Source organism: Idiotropiscis lumnitzeri, chromosome 6 (assembly GCF_059441095.1).
Source record: "Idiotropiscis lumnitzeri isolate Australia: NSW breed Sydney's pygmy pipehorse chromosome 6, RoL_Ilum_1.0, whole genome shotgun sequence".
Taxonomy (NCBI): Eukaryota; Metazoa; Chordata; class Actinopteri; order Syngnathiformes; family Syngnathidae; genus Idiotropiscis; species Idiotropiscis lumnitzeri.
The window spans coordinates 4168039-4189209 of NC_142396.1; the positions used below are offsets into that span (position 1 = coordinate 4168039).

Below are 21171 nucleotides of genomic sequence, written 5' to 3' on the forward strand. Positions count from 1 at the left end.
AGTAGGCGAGACACACCCTGAACTGGTTGCCAGCCAATCGCAGGGCACACATAGACGAATAACCTCTTGCACTCACAATCACACCTCGCGACAATTTGGAGCGTCCAATCAACCGACCGTGCACGTTTTTGGAATGTGGGAGGAAACCGGAGTACCCGGAGAAAACCCACCCAGACACGTGGAGAACTTGCAAACACCACACAGGCAGGCCGGATCCGGAATCGAACCCACGACCTTTGCACTGTGAGCCCATCGTGCCAACCAGTCAACCACCATGTCATGCCATACCATGAATTTTCCTCTGATCAACTAACGAGGCCGCCCGGTTCACCGTTCATTGTCATCGGGTTCGGGAGAGGAAGCAGAAGCGAGGCTGCCGGTTCTGCTCAAGTTACGACGGCAGGCCCACAGGCATCCTCTGCCAAAACGCAGCAAAGAACCAACTATCATTGACCGACGGACCGACCTACCGACTTACTAATAAAGCAACCTAGGAACTAATGAAGCGACCGCGCAACTCAAAGGCGAGCTTTCACCTCCCACTCAATGGACAGACTATAGAGTGTGGAAACGTGACTGGCTGTGAATGAGCCAGCTGAGAGGCGATGCTGTGGCTTATGTGCTCCACTTGACACAAGGTTATATACACACAAACACACACACACACACACACACACACACACGCTTTTTTCCTGCCTGCTGCTGGAAGTGTGCAGCGTCCTGAGAAAATGGCGCCACGACATCCCAGCTCGTGTGACCGCCAATGGGTCGCGACCATTAAAAGACCCTTTAGTCCATTTGGCAGGCTGGATTGCTGCCGCGAGAATGAACACACACACACACACGCGCGCACACACACACACGGTAAATGCATCCTGGGAATTTATAGCTATCCCCCCGGTCAAGGAATATAAGACGGACGTGCAGTCTTGTCAGTCAGCTGAGTTTCTCGGTAGGAGGAAAGAAGATGGTTGCCATGGCAACACCTGGGCATCATCGCAGCCACGCTACAGCACTTATGCGCATAAGCCGCATAATCCACACGAGCGTCGTGTTGTGTTTTGTTGTTTCCCTCATCATGGTGACACGCAGCAACGACATGCGCGCTGATGAGCGTGAAGGAGAAGTTTACGATTGTGATCATCATGGAGGCTTCTGACAAATCATCAGCGGCAAATTGTCCGATTTCAAAGAAGTAGTCTGAAATTGATTATCTATTTGTTAAAAAAAAAAAAATCACACATGGGGATGTACAGTAACAGATGGGGCTATTGATCCTTGTCTTGTGTTCTAAAATTCGGGGAATTTTTATCGCTAACCAACTAACCAAAAAACCAACTCGTGACCGAACGCACCAAACGACCACATTTTAATAAATCAGAATCAGAATGGCCTTTATTGTCATTGTACTGAGTGTACAACGAGATTGGAGAGCTCCCCTCTCCGCAGCAATATAACGAATAATTGAATTAAATTTACAATTAAATTGATTCAAGATTAAATCATTAAATAAATAATGAAACAAAATTAACTAACTGGCCAACCAACCTACGAGCGCACGAATGAAAAATGAATTTTGAGAAGGAATAAAGACATTCTGTTATATATGACCCGATGAACGCAACAAATCTTAATTTCATGATCACCGAAATATTTTGTGGGTCAGATTAATGAACGGCGTTTTCCGGGACACGTGTTGCTAACGTTTTCCGTGACGCGTGCACTGCAGGTGACGTGACCATGAGGCTGCTGTGGAAGTCCCTGGACAAGATGAGGTGTCTGCGGAAGCGCTCGGCCATCCCTTTCCTCGGCTTCCTCATCACGTTTCTCCTCTTCCTCAACCTTTATATTGAAGACGGATATGTGCTGGTTCGTAATTCCAATATCTCGTGTGTGTGTGGGGGGGGTGTGCGTGGGGGTGTCTAACAGATTTGAATGCTCCACCTTGTCTTCCAGGAAGAAGATAAGAGACAGCTCAGGGAGACGTCGGCCCGCCCCCCCAGCACCGAGCGATACGTACACACCTTCCGAGACCTCAGTAACTTTTCGGGAACCATCAACGTCACCTACCGCTATCTGGCCGGAACGCCGCTCAACCGAAAGAGTATGTCCAAATGTTCTGTCAAAAGATTTTAAGCAGGCACGGTTCACTTGACACCAAAAGTCCACGTTGGACCCGATTTGCCTCCCATGTCCATCTTTTCAGAAAAGTCCTCCAAACATGATGCTCATCATTTGTTCCTTGTCATTGCCAGAATATCTGACCATCGGGTTGTCGTCAGTGAAGAGGAAGCGCGGCAACTACCTCCTGGACACCATCAAGTCCATCTTTGACCAGTCCAGCTACGAGGAGTTGAAGGAGATCGTGGTGGTGGTCCACCTGGCCGACTTCGACTCGCAGTGGTGCGAGAACCTGCTGCAGGACATCAGCCGCAAATTCTCGCACCACATCATCGCCGGCCGCCTGCTGGTGATCCAGGCTCCCGAGGAGTACTACCCGTCCCTGGACGGCTTGAAGAGAAACTACAACGACCCCGAGGACCGGGTGCGCTTCCGCTCCAAGCAGAACGTGGACTACGCCTTCCTGCTTAATTTCTGCACCAACCTCTCGGATTTCTACATGATGCTGGAGGACGACGTGCGATGCTCTCGTAACTTCCTGACGGCGCTGAAGAAAGTGATCGCCTCTCGCGACGGATCCTATTGGGTGATGTTGGAGTTCTCCAAGCTGGGCTACATCGGGAAACTGTACCACGCGCGGGACCTGCCCCGCCTGGCGCACTTCCTGCTCATGTTCTACCAGGAGATGCCGTGCGATTGGCTGCTCATCCACTTCCGCGGCCTCCTGGCCCAGAAAGACGTGATCCGGTTCAAGCCGTCGCTCTTCCAGCACATGGGCTACTACTCATCCTACAAGGGCGTCGAGAATAAACTGAAGGACGACGACTTCGAGGAGGACGCGGTGGACATTCCCGACAACCCGCCGGCGCGCCTCTACACCAACATCGACGTCTTCGAGAGCTACGATGCCGCCAAGGCCTACAGCGCCGTGGACGAATACTTCTGGGGCAAGCCCCCGTCGACCGGGGACTTCTTCGTGGTGGTTTTCAACAAGTCGGCCAAGATCAGCCGGATCAAGATCGCCACGGGATCCGACGATAGACAGAACGACATCCTGCAACGCGGTGCTCTGGAAGTCGGCGAGAAACTGGTGGGCACCAAGAAGGGAAAGCAGTGTTCTTCGTACATCACCTTGGGGGAGTTTAAGAACGGCAACATTGAGGTCCGGGACGTGGACCACAAGATCGGTTTCGATGTGGACTGCGTGCGTATCGTAGTGACAGCCAGCCAGAAAGAGTGGCTCATAATCCGAAGTATAAGTTTATGGACGACGCCTCCGCCCAGCCAATGAGACGGGCGTGCGGACCCTTAGAACATTGTAGGCAACAATTTGTATTATAAATGTACATATTTCCACTCCAACGTCAGCGTTTTGTACGTATTTATTGATTTGGATTGCTCAAGTTTTGTTTGTTGTTTTTTTGATACCTGCAATTCGCGGATCTTCCTCCTGGTTCTTGTGTTTGGTGTTAGCGTAGAACGGAAAAGACGAGCACGGAGCAATTGTCGCGTGGTGTCAAGACTGTGATTGCAACACGTTCGTGACCGTGAAGACCACAACCACCAAAGTCGTTTTTTTTTTACTTATAAAACTGGTCGGCAGAAGCTAACATTAGCCGTCTATGTCTGTCGTCTGTGCTCCGAAAAACAGGAAGTATTTAGTGAACGTTGTAAATTGACATGAACGTTACCCAGTATTGAATAGTGTTAAAAGTCGTTGAATGTAAAATTGTTGTTTTGAGGTTTTTTTTGTTTTTTTTAAACTAATGTATTGAAGCACCCGTCGTAAAAGCGAGAAAAGAAAATCCGGCAACATGGTGTGCATCGTGAAATGCTTTGGTTTGACAATCAAGGCTCCACCCACAGTCAGCCAAAAAGATTTGATCGCTATTTTACGTCGCTCATCTGACAAATTGAAAGGTTCAACTTCCTGCTCAGTTTTCATTTCTGGGTCCTTACGTCTTTTTCATGTTTCACGTCCTCATCACATGCCAACCCAAATTAATTTTCGTTTTTTTTTCTTTTTCACTTTTTCAAGGCATTCGCCCCAAAATGGCGGCCCCAAACCAACATGGCTGACTTCCAAGCATGATTCCGTTCGTCTTCTTACGATTTTTTTTTTTCTTTTAATTTTCCCATAACGTGGCTGTTTCATCCCCAAATTTTCCAATTTTACAGGGCCCACAACTAAGTGACGCGTTTTCCAACAGAACCCTCAAAATATATTTTCACCGGAATACACACACTGGGAAAACTTTTGTCTGGGAATTTCGAGGCACCCAAAAAGGCGATCAAAAGTGATTCAATTAAATCTTACAAGATATTAAATATTATCTCAAGGTCTTACACTTAACCTACGCATCTCCGTATATGTCTTCTAATAAAAGGTTTAGGGTGTGGTCGTTATTAGGAAATGTCGTACAACAGCCCGTCCTTGAGAAGCAATTACTTGAGGTAATTGTGTATTTTCGCAGCCTTTCAAGACGGATAACAAGGCGGCAAAGTGGCGCTGTGGGATTCCCGGCAGGCCTCGTCCCCGTTTGGACCTTAATGAGCTCCCTCACCGCTAAGCCGCCGGGAGGAGCGCCATCTTGAGGAGCTTGCCACTTTGGATATTCACTTTGAAGGCGTTTTTCCTCCCTTGCGTCGCCGCGTCTGCTCCGTGTTGTGTCAAAGTGGCTGACAGGAGAACATTGTTTGTTTGTTTTTTTGTTTTTTTTTGTTTTTTAGACTGGTGATGAGATCGCTCAGTGAAGAATGAGCCAGCAGTGCTGCTCTTTTCTTTTTATCCCATCTGTTGTTTTTTTTTGGTACTCCCATATACACTCAGCAGCACGATTTTCCCGCAGTAAATGCTCTCTCTTATGACAAAAACAGACTCTAAAAAAATAAGCCAATTTAAAACAAAATAGCAGACTCCCCGTGTCTTCTCTAGTCTGCTTCTTGTGTGTCAACTCTTGACAGACCTGCCTACCAGAATTGAGCTTGATTTTCTTTTTTTTTTATTTACGTTCATAAAAAAATAGAATGAGAAACCATTAACATGGTCAGTGTCTTATCATAAGTGAATATCATTGTTCATGAATAATAACATGATAATAACAATATTGACAATAATAATGAATTAGTGCCCAAGAAGTAGCTGTGGATGAACTCGTGATAGACATGCCTACCAAATGTCATGTTGCTAAGTACCAGTCAGGGTCTGAATTTAAAAAAAAAAATTAAAATTTTACTGAACCGATAGCGAGTCATCTACCGTCCATGCTGCAAAAAAAAAATTATTAAAATTCACAGTTCAGCATCACCCATCTTTCCAAAAGCTTCAAACGTGGTTGCAATCCGACAAACTCTCTGTGAGCGTCGTTGTCGGGCCACTGAAAAGCATCAAAATGACCCGAGCCGGATGTTAGCTTAGGTGGCAGTCCGGAGTCGCGATATCGGTCATGTGACGCATGTAAACACGTGCATGAAGTGATGGTGAAATCTTTTCCCGGGCCCGGATTCCCGTCGAAGACGTGGTAACACACTTTGTGTCTCTCCTTCTGTCCTTCTCGTTGCTGCCGCGCTGTAAGATGCCGCAAATATTTTTGTACCGCGATGCTTATCCACACGTTGTATGATGATGTCGTGTTGCAAAAAGGAGACGGATTAAACCCATGAAAGACCAGCGTCATGTTTTCGTCGCTTGACTGCACACTTTTGACATAAAAGTGGAACCATACGCAAAGAAAAAAGAAAATCAGTTTGTGACATTTGCAGTTGGTTGAAGCATCCTGAGACTAACGTTTTAGCCGCCAGCCAAAAACATACATTATTCATTTCAATATTCATAATATGCTTTTTTTTTTTTCCCTCTTGCTCAAGAGCATCCATAATGAACGCTAGAGGGGACACACTCTGGCTCTTTGTTTTGATTTGCATGAGGGACACACATCAGATTTACTGTAATACCTTTATAACTATACTGTATATAAATTTGCATACAACTTCTACACACATCAAGGCTTAATGAAAAAATGAAAAATAATTTTGGGAAACTTTTGCAAAATTATCAAAAATAAGAAACTCTGAAATCGTATCTTTGTCATATAATGACAGCGCTTTCTTTTGCCGTATTTTCTCGTTTCAGCTTTCCAAAATTGAATCCATTTATTTGACTCTCAAAATTCAACACTCGACACTTTTTAATGAAATATGACTTTTGTTTGCCATTTTATTAGAATTCAAAAACAACAAAATCATATGTATATGCAGTGTGTCTTGAAAGTATTCATAGTGCTCCGTCCTTATTCCAAAATTAATTTATTTCATTTTGCTCGAAAAATTCTACAAATAACACCCCTTTGATGAGATTGTGAAAAATGTCTGAATTCTATTTCACATTTATTTTTAAAATATTCCTGGAGTGCAACCAGAAAATATTCTTAAAATTATTCGCATCACATTTTTTCCTTTCCTTTTCTCCGCCTTATTCCAAAATGGAATAAATTAACTTTAAATTTGCACTCATACCACCGCTTAATGACAACAGTAAAAGTTTTCGAATTTTTGGCCACATTTTTTAACAATAAAAATCTTTGATATAAAATGTCTATCATTCACAGGGTTTCACTTTTAAGACTTGTACAATTAATTAAATTGTAAAAAAAAAAAAAAGATTTGGGAATTTATTTCATTGAATCCATTTTGGAATAAGGCTGTAACAAAATGTGGAAAATGTAGCACTGTCAATTCTTTCCTGATGCACTATATGAAAGTTTTTTTTTTTTTGACGTGTTTCATTTCACAACACGGGTAAATGTCACTTGAAGCTTTCAGGCTTATGCTCCTGTCAAAAGGTGCCTTAAAAAAAAAAAGAAAAAGGAAAATAAATAGATGACCGAGTGACATTTGGATTGCAGTTAGGCATTAACACCAAGCAAAATGTCAAAAACAAGGCCCGCCGGGTGCCGTTTAGTCTCCCGTCACGGCAGAATGGATGTGCCCGTAAAAAAGTTGCCAAATGGTTCTTCATGACTTGAAGAAATTGGCAGTTCATTTGATTTAATCTGTTTTAATCGTCTTGATCTCTCCAGCCCAACATTTTTCGAGAGTCGTAATCCTACCAGAAGGAAGGATTATTTGGGGAATTAAATAGTTTTTTTTTCTGAAAAAGGGAATTCTTATGAGTCATGCAATTTTTGGGGGAGAATAAACAAAAAAAAATCTCTGCCCTCTTACAAAAATAGTGAAAAACGCAAAGTCGAGGTTGACTTTTTATTTATTTATTTTTTTTTAATCATTTTTATTTTAGGGCTATTTATGCCGCTATTATCCTGTTACGACATGGTTCCCGAACTTCTAAATATTTCTTCCACAACAAATTTAACTTTAAAAATGCAAAATGAAGAATAATTACCAAGCTGCAGGCTGTGAGAAGAACGTGTTCCACAAGCCACGAAGCAGACGATTACGATGAACGTTGGTGAATAACTGTTAATGTTATCATTCTTAAATTAAAATTGGTTTACCTTAACTCAGGGGTGGGAAAACGTTTTGATTGGTGGGCCTCTATGAGTTCTAAAATTTGACAGAGGGGTCGGACCAGGAGCCGATGGATGGAGTGTTTTGGTAACCTCACCTCATCGGAGAAAGAAAAAAAAACATTAAATTTTAAATGAAAGTGAACAAAAGCATTCCGACAATATATATGTCTTTGAAAAACCACACAATTTAGAGAATAAAACATGAACAAGGTTTTATTTATTTATTTTTTTTCAATTTCAGTGGGCCGGATAAAACATTTAACGGGCCGCATGTGGCCCCCGAGCCGTAGTTTGACCACACCTACTGCTCTAAGCTGCTCGTGCGATGGCTGAGCGCGCTCCACGCTCTGACTAACTGAACGTTGTTCAAAAGTGCTGTTCGTTTATTAACGTCGACGAGACTGCCGAGATAGAACGAGTGAAGATGCTGCCAATCAGCTCACGATCTTAATCTCATTGGTGGATCTCGTGCCGGGAACAAATCACACGCCTTGTATGAGTGCCCGTGTACAAAGCTTCGGAGTCAACTCATATCTTTGAAACAATATGGCTGCCGATATGTCTGTCATTTGAAATTTTTTTTATTTTGATGAACGCGCTGGAATTGTATTCAGTGATTCTGTAGGTGACCACTAGAGGGCGCGAGCGTATCACAAGTGGAACACATGCCCCACTTTGCAAATCACTAGTCTCTAGAAATGTATAAAAAAAAACGTGTATCTGTTTGTTTGTCGTTCCGTGAAGCAGCGCACGACCAAAGCATCCGATCGGAATCTTCTGCATTCCTGTCACGTTACAAGATCTGTTCCCGATCTCTGGAGACTCGCCGTTGCATCCAAACATTTTCCATTTGCTGCTCATGTTTTGCGTGCGCGCCGTTTGTTGTGACAGCTGCCGGCCTCCAGACACACAACCTGCTCGGAGACGCACTTGAAAGCAGACGAGGCACCTCCGAGACCACCGCCGAGAGACTTTGGTAATTGTCGCCGTCACCAGCTGGACGCAAGGAAACACCCCCAGCCCACCCCTCCCCAAGGCAAAAAAAAAATCATTCACTGGCGACATTGAATCCCAAAAGGGGGGAGATGAGGGAGGGGGCGGGGTGTAAGCGGGGGGTGGGGGGGGGGTTGTCTTTGCTCGTTGTTTTGCGAGACGAAGCATTTGGCAGCGCTTAAAAGCGTCGTTCGTCGAAGAGACGAGCCATTCGGAGGCGAACGCCCCCGCGAAGCCTTCTGTCTTGTCTTAACTCCTCCTGTTTAGTAAATGCAGGAAAATTGTGTTCCTCTGGTACAGAAAACAGAGAGCACACCTGGCTCAATCAATGTCCGATTTTGACCTCCATCAAAGAAGATTGTGGCAAAAATCTTTAAAAAATAAATAAATAATGTCGTCTTTTCCGGTGCAATCCGTTATGGAGAGTCAAAATCTTGCGAGAGGGAAGGATTATTATGGAAATCAGGTCGGATTTTCTTGAGAAAGCTCCTGCTTATCAGTGGAAAGTCATGTTTTCGAAGCTAAACGACACTAAAAGAATCCGTTTTTTTTTTTTTTTTTTTTTTTTTTTTTTTTTTTTTACAGAATAAAGTCGTATCATAACCCTTTAGCTGTTAGTTTGTGTTCCAGGTGCGTCATAGATTGCATTGAAGTGGGCTCCGCATTCCGCCAGTTCGTGCCACGTGGAACGAGTCCACTTTGACAAACTTTGAATGCTCCATGCGCTCCTTTCTCATGTTTCATCCCACATTTGGAAAACGTTTGCTCTCGCAGTCTGCCAAGCCGACACAACAGATGGTTGCTGTGACAATTCCATGAGGGAAAAGAACAAAATGAAATCCTCCAAAATAACCTGTGAAACTGATTGGATGAATTGTGTCACGTGACTTTTTCGTGTTTTGGCTAAAAATACGTATTTTTTTTAGACTGAAGTGACCTCATTTATGGAAATTGTAAAAAAAAAAAAGGTTGGTTTTGCTGTAAATCACGATATTTTGAATTAAGCCCCCCCCCTCCAAATGGATGCCCTCATTTTAAAAAGAAAATTAGTTTAGGCACTTTTTCTTTTTTGTAATTTTTTTAAAAACTTTTTCCTGGTCAGTTTTGTCAAATTTCAATTGATATGGCGCAAACAATTGTTGTTGTTTTATTTTAAAACAAAATTTTTTTGGGAGAAATACTTCACTTAAATAAACCAAAATGGCTACAGACCTTAACCAATAGTTTTTCTTATTATTATTATGTTTCATAAAAATTGCAATTAATCAAGAAAAAAAACTCAATCCTGCCAAATTTCAATTTTTGGTTGCAATTGTTTTTATGAAGATGCTTTGAGAGTGAACCTAATAAAAATGTGGCTCTCAAATAAACAAGTCGACAAATGACAAATTTCATTGAGAAGTGCCGCAACACACAAAAGATGACCAGTCCAATGTCCAGTGGTGCTCGTCAGCGCACATGGAACAACCGTCCGTGTGCGTGCTACAAGAGTAAAAACTGCCATTTTGTTGCCGGGTTGCTATTGGCTGCTTTTTCTCAGTCGGCTTTGACTTAAACGCCTCAGCGGGGGGGCAGATGTCATCCCCATGAACGGGAGCATCAAAAGGCAACGGAAGGAAGGAAGCCTGGCGGGCTTTGGCCTCCCGTGTGCTGGCAGAACCATGGCAACCGCGACAATTGATTGTCCCGCAATCTCCTGTGGGGCTGTGCTCGCTGCTTCTCCTTATTATTATTGGAACCATGTTTTTTTTTTTTTTTTTAACCACATACAGTAGCTTGCTGAGCGTCACGGTGAAAATACATCCTCGTTTGGTTATGCTTGGCTTTGAAGGACGGGTAGGACAAAAAACAAATCTCAAGGACATTCAGACACATTTGAAGTTGTGAAAGTGTAAAAAGAAGTGTATATATACGTATCGTCTTTTCTTAACACATCCCAAGAAAGAAAAAAAAAAGCAGAAGGAGAAACTCATCCGCTCGAAAGTTAATCTTCCGGTTTGCAGAAAATGTAATATTATGGTTATGAGTGGTTTTACAGTTTTGAAATGAGGGTTTATTTGGGTTGGAGAATTTTATTCATGGTTTCATTTTAGGGTTTAGGTTGTTAGGTATATATTTAAGGTTAGAATTAAATTTGGGTCTTAGAAATATAAGGCACACTTTGGGGTCAGGATTCGGAGACTCCTCAGTAATACTGAATTCTGTCTACATGTGTTGCACCACAGCTTTTGTTCGAATATCCTCTGCTGAATGGATAATTAACGGCAAAACACCGACGCCATGTTTAGCCCGTCTCAGGTGTTTCATTTTGTTTGTTAGCATTAAGCTAAGCAGCCTTTCCTGAATGTTTTCAATTACAAAGTGTTATTTTTGTTTTATGTTTAATTTGACAGTAAACTTCGTCTAGGAGTGACAATAAATATTAAAGCCTGTTTTTTGAAGAATTGTTCGGTATCACTGCCAGTATACAGTCCTCGTCTCTCAAATAGTTCAGTCGAAATAAAAGGGAAAAAAATCAGCCAAACAGCGCCTCATATCTGCAAAAGCTTCTAGATAATCTTTGTTTCACCAAAGTCCAATAATCGACCACTAACTCATAATTTGAAATACCATCAATGCTCTAACAAAACTAGCATTGATATCGCAGTAGTTAATATGACCAAGAGAAAACTACAACAACAGATATTTGAGCAGAAACAAAGTAAAGATAAACACGCGGACATGTTCTCGAAAAATAACTGATAGTATGCAAGCGTGGTTGAAATGGTCTTCTTCGTGTTTCACCGTACGGTTATAGGTATTGTACTGCCCCCTGGTGGTCAAGGCGTGCACACCAGAAGGGGTTGACAGTTTCTGTGGACATGAATCTGGATTACGTGAAAAAAAAAACAAGTCACTTCCAGATATTTCTTACAGCATGCTCTGTGGAATGCAAGGAAAAGCCTTGACAGATGCACATGCTTTGACTTTTATCACATCAAATGACTGCGTGTGTGTGAGTCGGGGTGCGTGTGTGTGAGTGTGTGTGTGTGCACACGCGAGTACACGGGCGGCCATGTAGCCTGACACTGTAAAAGGCGCTAATTAAAGATTTATGTCAGCGTGCGCTGCGTGCGTTCTGGGCTCCCAGCAGCATTTTGCTCAGAAGCATCCCTGCCGGACACCCGCACGTTGCTCATTCCTCAAACGACTGCAAGTCGCAGGCCAGAAAGCGCAAGGAAACCCAATGACGGTGCCAGCAAGTAATTGACTCACTTTAATTAGTGCAAGTAGGCAACCATACAATCGTAAACTCCTTGCCACAAAAAGATTTGACTTATTTTTCGTGAAGCACAGCTGCAGCTGTGGTAGAAGCACTATATATATATTATATATATATATATATATATATATATATATATATATATATATATATATATATAATAAAATCAAACATTTTGTTGGATAAAAAAATGGATTCCACAAAAAAAAATTATTCATGAAATGTTTGCTTTTTTTGGATATGTAAAAAAAAAGCAATAAAATAAAATATCTTCTCAACCAAATGTAGCCTTTTGCAAACAAAAAAAATATTCAAGAAAAGCTTAGTTAATGGGGAAAAAAATTATAATATCTAAATTTATCTCCTCAAATTTTGAAAGAATGAAAAATGAAGAACGATTTTATTCTTCCAAAAAAATGAAAAAATGTAAAAAAGAATTTTTTTTTCTTGAATATTTTCTTTTTTCTGGAGTTTTGTTTTAAGAAATGAAAATTTTTGTGTCAATTTTTGTTTCCTTGAAATTTAAAAAATAAATAAATAAATAAAATACTTCCCACACATGAGCTTCCGCTTCTTTTTCAGAAAAAAATTAATTTTATTCCTGAAACAGATTTCCACTCTTTCTTGAATGTAAATAATTCCTTAAAAAAAAATAAACGTTTTGCCTTAAAAAAATACTTCAAATCTTTAACTTTATTTATCCATCCATTATCTGATCAGCTTATCCTTATGAGGGTTGTGGCCTATCCCATGCCGTATACGGGCAGCAGGCAAGATAAACCCTGAAATGGTTGCCAGCCAATCGCAGGGCACACAAAAACGAAGAACCACCTGCACTCACGCTCTCACCTACGGGCAATTGAGAGTGTAAAATCAACCTGCCATGCATGTTTTTGGAATGTTGGAGGAAACCGGAGTACCTGGAGAAAACCCACACATGCACGGAGAGAACATGCAAACTCCACACAGGAAGGCCGGCTTCAAACCCACGACCTCTGCGCTGTGAGGTCATCGTGCTAACCAGTCAAACACCGTGCTGCCCTAACTCGATTAAAAAAATCAGAATAAAAATACTTTCATGTTGAAAGATTAGGAGAGCAGCTTGTGTGACAAAAGCCTGCAATTGTCCAGGGGGGAGGGGGACAGCGAGTGAGTCATTTTAATTAGCGCAGGCAGGCAAAGATACAATCTTGCTCTCGCCGCCACAATTACTGACATCCTCGTGTTTGGAACACGGCGAGCCATCTGGCTGTGGGAGCGGGACGCGCCTGGCGTACCAGCAGAGGCCTCGACGACGTGCAAATATGTGTTTTGTCAGCTCGGGGGTGTGTGTGTGGGGGGGGGGGCTTTGCGGGTGTCGCTGTCACATAGCTGCACGTTTTAATAACGCACCAGCTTCAGCCGTTACCTCCCAGCAGAACCACACATGCCCATTTCCTGGGAGGGAAAGGGGTTAGGGTTAGAGCACAAGTACTCAAATACAAAGATTTATTTAATTATTTATTTTTGGATGAGTCAAAAGTCCATTATAATGAGTTCGCTCAGGCCACATGCGATTGTACCGCGATATTCAAAAGTGAACGTGAAAGTTAAGAATTGCACTAAATAACTAAATACAGTTGTCTTTAGTGTGTCGGCCAGAACACTACATTAAGCCCGACTCAGAGGACGATCGGAATAAATTTGCCGAGGACTATATTAATATTAATAGCAATATTAATATTAATATTATTATTGTGGTTGGTAATATTAATATTAATCAATATTAATATCGATATCAATATCAATATTAATATTAATGTCAATATCAATATCGATATCGATGTCAATATCAATATTAATATAATGTCAATATCAATATCAATATCGATATCAATATCAATATCAATATCAATGTCAATATCAAGATTAATATCAATGTCAATATCAATATTAATATTAATATTAATATTAATATTAATATTAATATTAATATTAATATTAATATTAATATTAATATTAATATTAATATTAATATTAATATTAATATTAATATTACTATTATTATTATTAATATTACCAACCACAATAATAACACTACTAATAATAATAATAATAATAATAATAATAATAATACTAATAATAATAATACCCTTTTCTCATGAGAGTCTACCCCACCCCCCCACCCCCCTCGCCCCAAAAATTGGACTTTTGGACCACTTTTGTAACAGTGCGGTGTTTTTCTTGTACTATTTCGTCTTTCTATTTTGCTTGTCACTGCCCACCAGGAAGATGTGACGTTGCCATAGCAACAACTCGGGGGGGGGTCTGACTGACGCGGCGGTGTCATCGATGCTGTCGATGTGTGACTGTGTCTTCGAATGCGAGCACACGGGGTTACGTGCTCATTGAAGAGGCCACATTGTTCTCTCCGAAGATATTGCGGCTTATAAACGGCGATTAGAGGCGAATCAAGTGGGGAGGGCCTGGAGGGGGCGTGTCTAATTAACTGCTGATAATTAAGTTGATTTATGGAAGAGGAAGTCAGTTTTTGACCCCGCTTGGAAATGCTATATTAGTACTCGTTGCGTAATGTGGATTCATATTTTCATATGTATGTGAAACAAAAAATTCTCAAAGAAAAATGAAATTTCAAAAAATTAATAGTTTTATTTTTTTTTACATTGGAAAATTGGATAATTTTCTAAATAAATAAAAGAAGTGTCACATTTTTATTTTTATCTGTAACTTTTGAGAAAAAAACATTCCATGTTTTATGAGAAATTTATTTCTATTTATAAAAATAAAATTTGGACGAAAAAAGTGTCATACTTCAAAATCATGTTTGCGGGTGCCAAGCACTCCATCATCGCATGACGTGTTTGCTTTTCAACACAGCAGATGTCCATCACCAAAACGATTGGCGTGACCCTGAAAAGACACGACCAATTGCGCCCGCCGCCAAATCATTGGACTAAATTAAAAAGTTTGCTCAGACATCTGGCGGGGAACGTTTTTTCCCATTTAGCTGACATTTCGAGCTGCGCTGGATGCTGCCGCTAAAACGTCTCAATGGGACGACCTGAAGCCAAGAAAACTTGGGAAGGAATCGCATTTAGTCGCCTTTGTGAGGACGGTGAATCTTGCTTTGTCACATGGGATACAAAATCTGCTATATAAAGAGGCCGTATACTTTTTACTGTTGTTGTTTTTGGCTTGAAACGCAAACTTAGTAAAAAAAAAATGTAAGTACATTGTAAACATTTTCGAACAAACGAGAAAATACAGCAAGTATAAAATGTTAAGGAAATAGATTGTACTTACAGAGGGGAGGCATGGTGTCACGTGACCTGGACGAGTCTGCGTGTGAGTGTATGGATGTGAGCTGTGGCCAACAGCAGCTCCAGCGAAGGCGTGCTGTCTCTTCATGGGTCCTACACACAACGCCTGGGGGAAAATTGTGAGGAAACAGAATTGACAAATATTTAGAAAGAGAATGAAAAAAATATTGAATTTAATTTTTTTTCTTCAAATTTGTAATTTTTCGTGTGGGAAATGATACAAATTGTATTTTTTTTTTGTAGAATTCTCTTAAACAAAAAAAGAACTAAATACTGATAATTTTACCCAAAAATAAATTGCACATTTTTTTATTCCACTAATCTAACTGAAAACTGCTTAAAAAAAAAGAAGTCCTTTTTGGGACCGATATTTTAATCATTTGAAATAAATACCTTTTCCGGGTGGGGGGGGGATTTTAAATTTCCCACCAAAAACGTTTTTTGCTTAAGATTTTGACTTTTTATTAAGGAATAACTTTTCATTTTCTTCTTAACACATTGTTTTCCTCCTAAAAGCTGATTTTTTTTTCTCCTTTTCAGAGAAATGTGTTACAATTTGATGTTCCGATCTTAACATGTACACATTCATTCCGCAATGTTGAAAACAGACACCCCGAGAGACTTCCAATAATCTTTTCTAGGGTTTGTTCAACACTTCTGCAATATGAGATTCTGTCTTGTGGCTTTTCATTTCAGGCACGACATTCACACGCACACGCACACCCACACGCGCACTCCCTCGCACGCACACACTCAAATCTTTGTAAAGTTAACTTTCTGGGGTTGGAAAAAAGACAAAAAGTAGAGTTCCGTTGTGTGTGTGTTTTTTTAAAGATATTTCCAAAATGTCTTTCAAATGAAAGTCAGGAACTTGTGGCGCCTGCAGCTCTCCAATAAAAAGTATCCACAAAACCGTCCTTGTCTTTAAAGTTTCTGCCTTGCCAAGAAAGACGAGTACTGCACATACATATGGCAAGCTGTGCACATCACACACGTGCACCAAATGGGAAGCCGCATGGCATACAATTAATAAATGACATATATAAATAACCTTGGCCAGAGAGCCACATGCTGCTTCACCGTGTCACCAAAGTCACTTAGTCCAAAGACGCTTTGAAAAAGGCAGAAGGAAATGGCTTACAACACTGCCATCTGCTGGCTGCAATGGTCATTCACCTGACATTTCTTCAGATACGACATTAAAGAGGAATAATAATAATAATAATAATATTAATAATAAGCAAAAAATGATTAAAAAAAGATAAAAAAAAGATGCCTAAACATACATTTTACGACAATTTTTTTTTAATCATATTTGCGTTATTACTGTGTAATAAACGCGTTACTCAGTATTTATATTATGATAATAATAATAATTTATTATGTTTGTTTCCCCCATTGTGAATTCAAATCCGGTGTCTGCTGTCATCTGTAATGGCAGCTTCTAAGAAGGCTGATCCAGGTACGGGTCCAACGCCTCCTGGCGTTTATTTATTTATTTTTTTTTTACATCATAGAGTGAATAAAAGCAAACCACTCTTTACAGAAACAAAGTAAAATATGTAAAAAAAACACAACCAATAAAAAATAAAAACAAAGTTTGGGACCCTGAGGCATATCTTTTTTAAATGTTTCATAAAGTGTAAAAGAAAGGTCAAAGAAAAAGCAAGACAACCAAACTGTGGAAAAAGGCCTACTAGTCAGTCCTTTGTGTTTGATGTTTTGTGTGACTTTAGAAGCAAATTTTTAATCCACTACTTGTTTTCATAAAAATGAATTTTCTAGCCTTGAGAACCACCATATTTGCGTTCCATGAAAGTAAAAGAGACCTTCTTTTGTACCATGATTGTTTAATGATGTACAGTACACAAACAAACCAAAGTAAAGTGTCAATAAAGAAATATAGCTTCTCATTCAACGTGATGCTCGAATCTTTATTTCAGTGAGAGGAGCGGCAGAGCGGGAAAAAGTTGGTCGCAGCATGAGTGGGCGGCGATAGAAGGATGGGTTACAGGTCAGTAAATTTCACTCCGTTTCAAGATGTACGGCCTCCGAGACTTGGCTCCATGAGTGGCTTGCCTCTTGAGAATGTAAGGCGACTTGCGCTTAAGCGGAGCGTCTCCGCCATTTCCCTCCACGTACTCTCTGGAGTTGTGGCGTAGCTGTTGGGAGAAAAAAAATTTTTTAATCAATATACAAATTTTCTTTTTTATGTTCAGTGAGATGAAGAGAGGCTGCCATTGTTTTGCTAACACATACAATGAGGGGGAAAAAAAGGAACCCCAAAATTGAACCCTGCGGAACTCCCTGGGGCAAGAAAATTACTTGATAATAATAAATAAAATAATAATAAAATAATCCCGTAACTCACTCTGCCCTGGCGACTGTGCAGCAGCGCTCTGCAGATGTGCTTCAGACTGTAGAGGTCATCATCCAGCCTCTGGTTACTCCACTCGCTCATCATCATTTGCTGTTCCCCCTCCTCTTCCTCCTCCTCCTCCTCATCCTCTTCAGCCTCCTCACCGTTCCTCCTCCACCACGTCGCCTCCTCCGCCCCCTCCTCCCCGAGACGCAGGCCTCCAGCCAGCCGGCACAGGTTGACCAGCGATAAGCGCCAGTAGGGGGCGCTCTGCTTGCTCGCCTGTTTCAGCTGTTTGCGGAAGAAGGATCAGAAAGTGAGGATTAAATCCAAATGTTAAAACAATGATTTAATCCTATATATAAATATATTTTCATTAAACAATTTAAGCTTGCTAATTTAATGCAACTCTTATTACAGGACTCTTATGTTTAAAAAAACAAAAAAAAAACACTCGTTGATACATTTCTTTGCCTTTGGAGCAGAGCACAGAAAAAGGTACCAGTGATGATAACGAGTAAACATATGATGATCACCACAGAAAAAGTATTTGGAGTTCAAACCATTCAGATGTTTTTTAATCATTTAACATCAAGAAATTACATTCTAAAGCTTCATTTAATATTTGTGGATTTTTCCATCCGTTTGCTTGACAAAAGTGTGCTTTGTTTTGTGTGATGCCAACTTGAAACGGCAAATCCAAGTTGGTGGCTTTTGAAGGAACCCTGGAAATTGTCAAACTGAGCCTCAAATGGCACCTTCAAACACACTGGCGCACTTTCTGTGTCTTTACTGGCATGGTTTCTTGATTTGGTTTTTGTGGGTCGATGGAAGAAAAACATGGCTACCAAATTTCATGCTGTGAAATGGAACTAATTTTGCGAGTTGAATTTTCCCATAAATTCCAATACCAAAACCAGACTGTATAGTGAGTCCATCTTTAATGTATCGGTGCAAATTACTCCTAAATTAAATGTATTTTTTCTTGAGACATTTTTTGTCCATTTGTTTTGAATAAAAATGTCACAACAAAGCCAATTTGTATTTGTTTAATTTCGTATTCGTTGGACGTTTAAGACTTTTTTTTGTGGCTCTATTAATGAAAAAAAAACTAATTTAATTTTGCCAAGTAAAACTGGTTCTGGGGTCTGAATTTTCAAAAATTCTATGGCACACTGCTAAACCAATGACAATTAAACTTTGCTGCCATGATCCACCACGTGTAATGAAAAAAAATGCAATTAAACATAATGTACACGATTCGATCACACAAAATTATCTAGGGTGTGTTTCTCTTTGAAGGACACCCGAAAGTGGTCAAAATAAGCCTCAAATGGCTAATTAGAAATAAAATGGATGACTTGTTTGTGCAGCTACGACTACCCGGAATGACATTCCATCACGGGGCAGTACCCCACTATGCCAGCAGATGGCAGTGTTTGTCTATGTGAACTTTCTATTGAATGCAGCGCGCAATGGAGCGCTGGTGAAGCTGTGAGAACCTTTTGTGGAGTGTTTTCTTACCTTGGAAGCAAACAGGCTGCCAAGGAGTTGTTCTCCCAGCTCCTGCTCCATGTCTGAAGAAGATTTTACGATATTAATATTGTGCAATATAAGCACCAAGCATAGCATTATGTACGCATGCCAAATCTCATCAAATCCAAGCAAGCATTAACAATTTCACTGTATTAAAAAAGGAAAGAGGTGTTAATTTAACAACATTATAAATTATCATCATACTCATAATCAAATTATTCTAATTATGTCCAATCTGAGTATCACCAATTTTGCCTGTATAAAATAACTTGAAAAAAGATTTAATATATATTAACAATGTTTTTATCTAATCATTATGATGACTGTCTGTCTTTAAAAACAACAGTGTAATAAATAATTTCAAAATAGTTGAACATGATAGTATGTCTAGTATTTACTTTGAATTTAAAAATACTGTACTCTAAATCTTATTCAGATTATACTCTAGTGGTAATCATCATCCATCATGTCTGGAAAAAAATATTCTTACTACAAATTTATATACATATTCCAAAAATGTTTCCAAAGCAACAATAATTTACAATAATATTATTACTGAGACTACAACAGCTCCACATATTAGTACCAGTCCAAAGAGAACATTTCATGATCTGGATGCATCTTACCTGCACAGAGCCCTCTGCAGGTGAAACACAGCAGAAGCAGCACACAAGCCAAGTGAGCCTGCATCTCAACAAACTCACAAAATAAAAAAGCAATGAGTGAAAAATGGGAAGAAAAAGCGGGAAAAGTCCCAGATGTGATCCTGATGAGATGGTGTCTTTTAGTCCATAGAGGTGAAACTTTTGAGAAGACTTCCCTGCTGCTTCTGCCTCTGCTGATGAGGATCGCTTGGATGTGAACCTCAGCTATATACAAGCCACATCCCCCCTCCCCCCACACCCCCCTCCTCAGCTTCCCCTTCCACTCACCCACCGTCATGTCTTCATACAGATGTGTCATCACACGTCATTCTGCCGTCACAGATTTGGCGATGACTGTCATTTTATTATTTGACATCAAATGTGGTCTGCGGGGTGATGATGGGATGGGGTGGCTGGCTGGTTGGTTGGTTGGGGGGGATTCTGGGGTGCGGAGGGGAGGTGGGCGCTTTAAAAACATCACAGCAGTTATGCGGATGATTCATTCACCGCTGAAAATAAATCCCTCCATTTTCGATAGCACTTATCCCCATGAGAGTGATTGTTGTGCTGGCCGACTTCAGGCAAGAGGCGGGGTACACCCTGGATTGATCGTCAGCCAATCGCAGGCCACCCAATCACCAACAAACAAGCATTCACGCTCACATTCAACCATCCCCGTTTAAACTGTAATCACTGTCTGATGGAAAATACGTCAAAATCGACTTATACAAGTCTTTCTGTTGCGAGATTTCCTCATGTGAGCCTTCAGAGAAATTGTGTGAAATGAATTTTTTTTGCAAGAAGCTGGGCAAATGTGGTGGGAACACAGACAGTTCTCAGCAAAGACAGATTCTAATCAAATTTGTCTTGAGATATGCCTCCTGGCCACACTTGGCTACCATGTAGCTTTGCCACTGATGGGGATTGCTTCAGTTTGCTGTCTACGCTTGTAAATGAATGAATGAATGAAAGAAAATAATGAAATAGCGCTCCAACAGTCCCAAAAATACACACATTTATGGCATGAACATTTTCACAGTTCCTTACCTGAGCAAGAACACCTTAAATGGGCCGCAGACATTGTAGAACCTGGACAGAATGATATTTTAACATTTTGAATGTTTAAATAAAAAAATGCTTTTTTTTTTTTTGGCAAGTATTTGGGTTGCAGGCAAAATATCGAAATGTAGGGTGAAAGACTGACATTTAGTGTATTCTTATGTAATTATGTCAAATTTGTCTCAAACGGTACATAACGGTTAAGACGCTCGTGTCATTTCTTCAACAGGTGCATGCACAAGTGTGTTGCAGTACCTCCGTTTGGCCACGCAGGTGCATGGGGGCAGTGTTGCGCCAGTATAACGTCCCACTTTTGTAGCCTCCTCCTCCTCCTCCTCTTTCCTCTCCT

General features: G+C 40.6%; 2 protein-coding genes across 6 annotated transcripts in view; one reads left to right on the top strand and one right to left on the bottom strand.

The window, feature by feature from the left end:
- LOC148334625 (alpha-1,3-mannosyl-glycoprotein 4-beta-N-acetylglucosaminyltransferase C-like) overlaps nt 1–5347 on the top strand; it is an 84329-nt gene extending 78982 nt beyond the window's left edge. For all 4 annotated transcript variants that reach the window (XM_088298046.1, XM_088298045.1, XM_088298047.1 and 1 more), the window contains 3 exons: nt 1730–1869; nt 1957–2104; nt 2256–5347. In XM_088298046.1, coding sequence (XP_088154172.1) covers nt 1741–1869; nt 1957–2104; nt 2256–3412 — 1434 coding nt within the window. In that variant the 5' untranslated portion in view covers nt 1730–1740 and the 3' untranslated portion in view covers nt 3413–5347. The remainder of the gene's footprint in view (nt 1–1729; nt 1870–1956; nt 2105–2255) is intronic.
- An 11716-nt stretch (nt 5348–17063) lies between these two features.
- nts (neurotensin) lies at nt 17064–21153 on the bottom strand. 2 transcript variants are annotated; one of them, XM_088297467.1, is made up of 6 exons: nt 21078–21153; nt 20811–20852; nt 19746–19818; nt 19108–19160; nt 17596–17874; nt 17064–17386 (listed from the first exon to the last, which is right to left on the bottom strand). In XM_088297467.1, exons 3-6 carry the CDS (start codon nt 19807–19809, stop codon nt 17240–17242), a joined length of 543 nt encoding a protein of 180 aa, XP_088153593.1. In that variant the 5' UTR covers nt 19810–19818; nt 20811–20852; nt 21078–21153; the 3' UTR covers nt 17064–17239. The 2 variants fall into 2 exon arrangements, with proteins under 2 accessions (XP_088153593.1, XP_088153592.1); XM_088297466.1 differs by lacking the exons at nt 20811–20852; nt 21078–21153 and having other exon boundaries at nt 19746–20800.
- Nucleotides 21154–21171: the final 18 nt, after the last annotated feature.

Coding starts and splice junctions, on each gene's coding strand:
- nts (XM_088297466.1), bottom strand. CDS start 20,082: ATGACACATCTGTATGAAGACATGACGGTGGGTGAGTGGAAGGGGAAG. Junction 17,875..19,107: donor GCAGCCTGTTTGCTTCCAAG/GTAAGAAAACAC, acceptor TTCCGCAAACAG/CTGAAACAGGCGAGCAAGCA. Junction 17,387..17,595: donor TGCACAGTCGCCAGGGCAGA/GTGAGTTACGGG, acceptor TTCTCCCAACAG/CTACGCCACAACTCCAGAGA.